The 8,585-nt window shown below is 48.3% G+C and overlaps 1 protein-coding gene across 1 annotated transcript in view; it reads right to left on the bottom strand.

Moving 5' to 3' along the window:
• Window positions 1-799: 799 nt before the first annotated feature.
• Window positions 800-8,585, bottom strand: part of LOC105241843 (class I histocompatibility antigen, Gogo-B*0102 alpha chain) — a 30,296-nt gene continuing 22,510 nt past the window's right edge. The window contains 10 exon segments of the mRNA XM_034660207.1: window positions 800-1,853; window positions 2,880-2,991; window positions 3,107-3,178; window positions 3,181-3,342; window positions 3,345-3,365; window positions 3,945-3,989; window positions 3,992-4,203; window positions 4,205-4,235; window positions 4,435-4,476; window positions 4,479-5,085. Coding sequence (XP_034516098.1) covers window positions 2,981-2,991; window positions 3,107-3,178; window positions 3,181-3,342; window positions 3,345-3,365; window positions 3,945-3,989; window positions 3,992-4,203; window positions 4,205-4,235; window positions 4,435-4,476; window positions 4,479-5,085 — 1,203 coding nt within the window. The 3' untranslated portion in view covers window positions 800-1,853; window positions 2,880-2,980.

Raw genomic sequence — 8,585 nt, 5'->3', positions numbered from 1 at the left:
CAGACATCCTCTTACACAATCCCTTCGTGTCCTTCAGATCTCTCGGTGAGGCTCACTCTGACCGCTGCAGTGAAGTAGCCATCTTCCCCTTCCCCGCGTAGGCGCCTCTCGGGGTCACCTTCCGCAGCACTTCCCAACCTCTAACGTACACACTTCCCTTATTTACTAGCATACAGTCTGCTCTTACTTCAGAACATATGCCCCACAAGGTGGGCAAATTCTGCCTGTTTTTCACTGAGGTGTCCTAGATGTTAAAATAACATTCCTGTATCTGACAGTTATCAGTTCAGTGAATGATCCGCATAGAGCACCTCTTCTAGATGAGCGTCAGGCCACAGCTGTTTGTGGCAGCCACCACTTTTCTCCCCATTGCTGGTCTCCCCGCTCCACCCCCACTGCCTCTATTCCACACCATCCCTCCTACACAGCACAGGAAACAATTACAGTTCTCCATTTGGAAAAGTTGTACGTAGGCTTATGGATCATATATTCCAGACATGGAATGAATTCAAATTAGACACTGCTTTATAACTCTATGAATTAGGATTGGAACCAGAACAAGGATCACTAGATCTAAGGGCGGGGGGGGGGGCAGGTAGGTGAGCAGAGATGACAAACTGAAATTTAATAAGGATGAGAAACAATCAGATCCTGTTTCTAACTCCAGAGTCTGCTTTTTAAAAAAGATGGAAAGATGGAAAGAATGATCCAGAACAGCCCTGGAGGAGAAGAGATGGATGATCTGAAAATTCGTCTTGCAATACCATAGAGACTCCTGTGTGCAGGGGCTCATGGGCTTTGTGGGAACAATGAGAGGCCATAGGACCCCTGTGATGGTCACAGACTGGGGGACACCAGAGGAACATGAGACCAGAACTCGGACACAAGAATAAGAATAGGCCTAATTCTCTATATAAACAAAGAAAAAAACCCACCCAAAAGTTGGGGGCTGAGGGCCTGATCCAAGCTGGAGCCTACGCTGATCTGGTCAAGGAAGCTCTTGATGCCCATGGTCCTAGAGACAGGTGATGTCTGAGTCCCTGTGATCACAGGTCCTGGTGTAACAAGTTTCCACTGAAGGGACCAGGGAATAGCAAAAATGACTTAGCTGAGGAGTGACCATGTTAAAGCCCACAGTACACTGAATACTAACCAGGCACAGTTCTGTCCACTGTTGGCTACTCACAGCCTCTCCTGTCCCACCTACAATAGCACATCAATCAGGCAGCTTCTGGAAGGTTCTCAGGCTTCCATTTATTTCCTGTCTCAACTTTAGGAGTCTTGTCCTTTATTACCACATCGGTTCTATATGACAAGAGTAGAAAACACAAATTCAGGGGCGCCTGGGTGGCACAGCGGTTGGGCGTCTGCCTTCGGCTCAGGGCATGATCCCGGCGTTCTGGGATCGAGCCCCACATCAAGGCTCCTCTGCTGTGAGCCTGCTTCTTCCTCTCCCACTCCCCCTGCTTGTGTTCCCTCTCTCGCTGGCTGTCTCTATCTCTCAAATAAATAAATGAAATCTTCAAAAAAAAAAAACAAATTCATATCCAGATTTTCAATAGCGAAGTAAAATATTACGTCTCAGCCAAACATGAAGACAGGGATGGAGATGACCCAGTCCCGTCTCTGCTGGAACAGGAAAGCAGATCAGGGAAGAGAGCACAGGTCAGTTTGGGGAGGAGTCATGATGGGTGGGGGTGGGCCAGTTTCCCCACCTCACGTTATGCTAATAGGAACACAGACAATTCAGACACCGTTAGCAGATAGAGACGTCCCAGGCTCTTGATGTCAAAAAAGTGGGAGTGTGAACAAGTCTTGCATCACTCAGTCCACCACAAGGCAACTGGCTCACACTGTGAAAGAAAATAATCATGAACAAATTCAGGTCAATCATGTAAATGTTGACATCTCCACAGCCCACTAAATGCTTATACTGTCCCACTCAAAGAGTCCTCATAACCCAGTCATGTCCCCTCTGCCCCAACCCCTCCCCACGTCAGGCCCTCCAGGGTCTCACCTTTAGGAGCCATGAGAGACACATCAGAGCCCTGGGCACTGTCATTGTCTGGGGTAGAACAAACAGGATGTGCTCAGAGCCCACAGGAGGTGAGACTAAAGGGGGAGCTATGGGGTGGGTTAGCTCCCTTTGGGGTCCTGTCTACACTATCCCAGGGTCTCTTACTTTCAGTCGGCTGTGAGTAGTTCCCTCCTTTTCCACTTGTGGGAAGAAAACATGTCAGAGGCCAGGGAGAAGGCTGGTCATGGTATCCAGAGGAATACCCTAGTCCTGTATCAAAATGAAGTTTCCAGGGGCGCCTGGGTGGCACAGCGGTTAAGCGTCCGCCTTCAGCTCAGGGCGTGATCCCGGCGTTATGGGATCGAGCCCCATATCAGGCTCCTCTGCTATGAGCCTGCTTCTTCCTCTCCCACTCCCCATGCTTGTGTTCCCTCTCTCGCTGGCTGTCTCTATCTCTGTCGAATAAATAAATAAAATCTTTAAAAAAAAACAAACAAAAAAATGAAGTTTCCAGAACTGTTAACTGAAGACTCATGACTGTATCGGAAAACACGAAGAAGGGATGTGCGGGGGCACTGGACCAAACTGTCTTCTGGAGGTCTGTCTACATCAGGGAATTGTCCCTGACCTTCAACTGCTGGGGATCAGGTCCCCAACACCAGAACATAAAGGTGAAAAATTTGTCCTTCATTGGCACAAGTCTTTACTAAAGAGTGAGTGTTAGCAGTTGGCTCCAGAGTGGGCAAGCACAGGTATGTGGGTGGTACTTCTCATGAACAAGGTGGGACAAACTTCTACCCGGGGCTTGAAACCTCTCCGTGGGACAAGAAAACTCAAATTCCCCTCCCACTGCCTTCCCTACCTGCGTGCTTCTTCCTCCACATCACAGCTCCCACCACCACAGCTCCAGTGACCACAGGGAGAACCAGGCCAGCAATGATGCCCATGGTGGGGATGGTGGGCTCAGGCAGCAGCTGTGGGAAGGGAACGTGGGGTGCCCAGACCTCAGGCTTGAGTCACGACTTCTCAGATGTTTTGCAGAAAAGCTACTTTCTCTGAGAAGAGGCTCCACACCAAACCCCTCCTTACCCCGTCTCAAGGTGAGGGGCTCAGGCAGCCCCTCATGCTGCACGTGGCACGTGTATCTCTGCTCCTCTCCGCCGCCCGCTTCTGGGAGGTCCCATCTCCTGCAGGCCTGGTCTCCACATGTTCTGTGGCCTGGGTCAGGTCCTCCCCATCCTGCTGCCAGGTCAGGGTGATCTCCGCAGGGTAGAAGCCCAGAGCCCAGCATCTCAGGGTGACATCATGGTCAGAGATGCGGTGCAGGTCATACGTGTGTTGGGGGGTTCTGAGGAAGAAGAATCAGAAAAGCAACACTTTGGGTTACTTTCATGAGTCACTAAAGCAGCACTTGAGACCTTCCTGAGGATAGAAAGGAGGACTGGTTTAGAAGGGAAAAGCACAAAACCCTGACAACAGCCTAGACTCAGGGATCTGGAGTAATGTCGTAAAGGCAGGGAGAGATCCCAGGACAGGAGCGTGCAGGGCACACACTAAGGGTCCTGACTGCGGTGGAGCTCAATGACTCAGAAAACCGGGCGTCGGACCTCCAAGAATGTTCTCAGATGGAGACCAAGGCCTAGAGAGGGAAAGTCATGGTTTACAAGGGGGGTGCCAGGGTGGAGGGGACCTTTGATGGGTTATTACAGGGATGGTCTCCACCGGCCTCCGGGGAGAGACTGAATTGCCCTTTAGAGAAATCGGCCCTCTGGGTGAGTCACTCTCTTAGGAATACGAACACCCAGGCGGATCTCGCTCTCCCCACCCGTGGGAGGGGCGGTGCTGTGACACTGAATCCATTTTCCCTTCCTGGCGGGAAGCCAGGCCCAGTGGAGAGGAGATCGGGGAGGCCCCGTGACCCCGGTACCTGCGCGCCGCAGCGTCTCCTTCGCGTTCTCCAGGTGCTGCGGAGCCAGTCCAAGCACGCGCCGTCCAGATAGTTCCCGTAGTGTTCGGCCTCACCCGCCGCCTCCCACTAGCGCCGGGCGATCTGCGCCGCCGTGTCCGCCGAGGTCCAGGAGCGCAGGTCGTGGTTCAGGGTCCAGGAGCGCAGGTCGTGGTTCAGGGCGATGTAACCCGCGCCGTCGTAGGCGAACTGCTCATTCCCGCGGAGAAGGCGCCCATCAGCCTATCATTCTCTGGAAGGTGTGAGACCCTGGACCCGGCCCACCACAACCGATCGTCATTAAAGCCTAAACTGAAAACCAAACCCAGTAGAGTCCCTAAGGGTTCCCCGTTCGGGGGGGCGGCGGCGTCCCGCAGCCTCGGGTGTCGCTCGGCCACGGAGACTTGGGGCGACCCCGGCCGTCCGTGGGGATAGGGGTCGTGATCTGTTCCCTGCCCGCGTTGTTCGTCTGCCTCGCTCTGGTTGTAGCGGCGGCGCACTTCGTTCAGCTTCCCTCCGGAGTCTGTGTGCAGGTCCCGGAGTCCCGCGTCTCCGGGTCCCAATCTTCCGGCCCCTCCTGCTCCACCCGCGGCGCCCGCGGCTCCATCCCCGGACTCGCTGCGTCGCTGTCGAACCGCACGAACTGCGTGTCCTGCACGTAGCCGACTTCCACGTACCGGGGCTCCCCGCGACCGGGCCGGGACACGGCGGTGCCCAAATACCGCAGGGAGTGCAAGCCTGCGGGCGCGCAGGGGCTGAGACCTCGCCCGACTCTCCTCCCGCCGCGGGGCCCGGGGCGCAGGTGGAGGCGCCCGAGAGGGCAGGGGGCGAGAGAGGTTCGCGCGACGGAAAAGGGGCAGTGGGTCGGAGAAGAGTAGGGACCCAGGTGTGAGTGGGGCGGAGGTGAGCGCCAGGCAGCGGAGCAGCGCTTGGGTCCGGCGGCCCCCTCCCTCCTCCCACGCTGAGGCGGTTTCTCACCCGCCCTGGCGTCTGTCAGGGCCAGGGCCCGCGACAGCAGCAGCAGGAGGAGGGTTGGAGGACGAGTGGCTGGCAACAACCTGTTCCGGCGAGCAGCTGAGTCGCCCCGAGGCGAGTGAAAACACCCGAACGCTGATTGGTTTCTCTAGAAATCCGACACCCAATGCGAGTGCGAACTGGGGTCGCGTCATGAGGATCCAGGCAGGAGGACCTGACGGGTTGAGAGAGGAGTGAAACCAGGGGAGATGCGGACTCCCTAACACTGGGCTTTCCCGCCCAAGCCACCGCCCTCGCGGCGGGCCTCTGAGAGACGGACCCAGGGATTTGTGACTTTGTCCTGACCCCTCTTCTGCACTGAGTGGTCTTGTTACATTGTTTCACTGCTCAGGCAGTGATTCTCAAACATTTTGTTTTCAGGATATCTATACAATCTTACAATTTAGTGAGGACTAATTATCCAAGGATAATTTTGTGTATGTGGGTTATACCTATCAATATTTACCATACTAGGAATAAAAGAGGTTTTAAAATTTTTCCATGACCTCATTTTGAATAATAAGCCATTGCATGTTTAAAAAATTTTGTGAAAAAGAATTATTTCCCAAAATAAACAAGTGGTGAGAATATTGATCGTTGTACATATTGCATCGTTGCATGTCTGTCACATTAGAAGACTGCTGGATGTTCACATTTGCTTTATTTTTTATTTAAATTCAATTAACCAACGTATTGGCTAAATCATTAGATTTTGATATAATGTTCAGTGATTCATTAGTTGTGAATAACACCAATGCCCATTACATCCCGGGCCCTCATTAATGCCCAGCACCCAGTTCCCCTACCCCCACCCCCTCCCTTCTGCAACCCTCAATTTGTTTTCTGGAGTCTAGAGTTTCTCATGGTTTGTCTCCCTTTCTGATTTCTTCCCCTTCAGTTCTCCTTCCCTTCCCTATGGTCCTCTGTGCTATTCCTTATATTTCACATGAGTGATGACATATAATTGTCTTTCTCTGCTTGACTTATTTCAGTTAGACTAATCCCCTCCAGTTCCATCCTGTTGATGCAAATTGTAGGTATTCAGCCTTTCTGATGACTGAGTAATACTCCATGGTATGTATGTACCACATCTTCTTTATCCATTCATCTGTTGAAGGACATCTCGGCTCCTTCCACAGTTTGGCTATTGTGGACATTGCTGCTATGAAAATTGGATTGCAGGTGCCCCTTCTTTTCACTACATCTGAATCTTTGGAGTAAATACCCAGTAGTGCAATTATTGGGTCATAGGGTAGCTCTATTTTTAACGTCTTGAGGAACCTCCATACTGTTCTCCAGCATGGCTGTACCAGCTTGCATTCTCACCAACAGCGTAAGAGGGTTCCCCTTTCTCCATCCTCACCAACATTTGTTGTTCCCCATCTTGTTAATATTGGCCATTCTGTCTGGTGTGAGGTGGTATCTCATTGTGGTTTTGATTTGTATTTCTCTGATGCCAAGTGATGTGGAGCATTTTTTCATGTGTCTGTTAGTCATTGGTATGTCTTCATTGGAAAAGTGTCTGTTCATGTGTTCTGCCCATTTCTCGACTGGATTATTTGTTTTTTGGGTGTTGAGTTTGAAAAGTTCTTTATAGATCTTGGATACCAGACCTTTATGTGTCATATCATTTGCAATATCTTCTCCCATTCCATGGGTTGCCTTTAGTTTTGTTGACTGTTCCCCTTGCTATGCAGTAGATTTTATCTTGATGAAGTCCCGAGAGCTCATTTTTGCTTTTGTTTTCCTGGCCTTTAGAGACCTGTCTTGCAAGAAGGTGATGAGGCTGAGGTGGTTCTCCTCTAGGATTTTGATAGATTTCTGTCTCACATTTAGGTCTTTCTTCCATTTTGAGTTTATCTTTGTGTATGGTGTAAGAAAGTGGTCCAGTTTCATTCTTCTGCATGTGCCTGTCCAATTTTCCCAGCACCATTTATTGAAGAGACTGTCTTTTTTTCTATTGGATGTTCTTTCCTGCTTTGTCAAAGATTAGTTGACCATAGAGTTGAATGTCCATTTCTGGGTTCTCTGTTCTATTCCATTGATCTATTTGTCTGTTTTTCTGCTGATACCATGCTGTCTTGATGATCATAATTTTGTAATATAGCTTGAAGTCCAGAATTGTGATGCCCCCTGCTTTGGTTTTCTTTTTCAACCTTCCCCTGGCAATTCAGGGTCTTTTCTGGTTTTATACAAATTATAGGGTTGTTTGTTCCAGCTATGTGAAAAATGTTGATGGTATTTGGTAAGGATTGCATTGAAAGTGTTGATTTCTCTGAACAGTATAGATATTTACACAATGTTTATTCTTCCAATTCATGAGAATGGAATGTTTTTGCATCTCTTTGTGTCTTCCTCTATTTCTGTCATAAGTGTTCTGTAGTCTAGAGTACAGATTCTTTACCTCTTTGGTTAGGATTATTCCTAGATATCCTATGGTTTTAGGGACAGTTGTAAATGGGATCCATTCTTTAGTTTCTCTTCTTCAGTCTCAGTGTTAGAAGTGCAACTGATTTCTGTGCATTGACTTTGTATCCTGCCACGTTGCTGAATTGCTGTATGAGTTCTCACCATTTTGGGGTGAAGTCTCCTTGTTTTCCACATAAACTATAATGTCATCTGCGAAGAGAGAGAGTTTGACTACTTCTTTGCCAATTTGAATGCCTTTTATTTCTTTCTGTTGTTTGATTGCTGCGGCTAGGACTTCTAGTACTATATTGAACCATAGTGGTGAGAGTGGGTGTCCTTGTCGTGTTCCTGATTTTAGGGGAAAGGCTCTCAGTTTTCCCCATTGAGAATGATATTTGCTGTAGGCTTTTTATAGATAGATTTATGAAATTGAAAAAAAAAATAAGGACGACAGGCATCTCAGTTAAGCATCTGCCTTCTGCTTGGGTCATGATCTCCAGGTCCTGGGATTGAACCCCCTGTCGGGCTCCCAGCTCAGTGGGGAGTCTTCTTCCACTCCCTTTGCCTCTCACCCTGCTTATGGTCTCTCTGTCTCTGTCTCTCTCTCTCAAGTAAATAAATAAAATCTTAAGAAAAAAAAGAAAAACTTTTATATATAAAAAAATAAAATTGAATATAGTGAATGAAGCCAAAAAAGAATAATATATATACATAAAATGTAAATGAAAACGTGAAAATTAAAAAAATCTTTTAAAAAAGAGTTGGTAAAATAAGAAACTAATTGGAAAAAACAGTCCCCTTTAATATTTCTTGTAGGGCTGGTTGAGCGGTCACAAACTCCTTTATTGTTTGTCTTTGAAACTCTTCATCTCTGCTTCTATTCTGAAGGATAGCCTTGCTGGATAAAGTATTCTTGGCTTTAGATTTTTTCCCCTTCAGCATGGCTTCCTAAATTTCTGTTGAGAGATCTGCCTTATAGGTCTTTTCTTGTAATTTAGGGCTTTCTTGTGTCTTGCTGCTTCTAAGATATTTTTCTTTATTAGTATATTTGGCAAATTTAATTACAATATGTCTTGGTGTTGGCCTGCTTTTGTTGATTTTGATGGTAGTTTTCTTTCTTTTTTTTTTTTGAAATTATCTCAAAGAATGGTTTTATTTTCATTCTAAATTTATCCATTAAAGTGACAGGAAAGAAAAAAG

Source organism: Ailuropoda melanoleuca, chromosome 5 (assembly GCF_002007445.2).
Source record: "Ailuropoda melanoleuca isolate Jingjing chromosome 5, ASM200744v2, whole genome shotgun sequence".
Taxonomy (NCBI): Eukaryota; Metazoa; Chordata; class Mammalia; order Carnivora; family Ursidae; genus Ailuropoda; species Ailuropoda melanoleuca.
The sequence above is the reverse complement of the archived record's forward strand: the minus strand, read 5'-3'. Positions and strand labels throughout refer to the sequence as shown.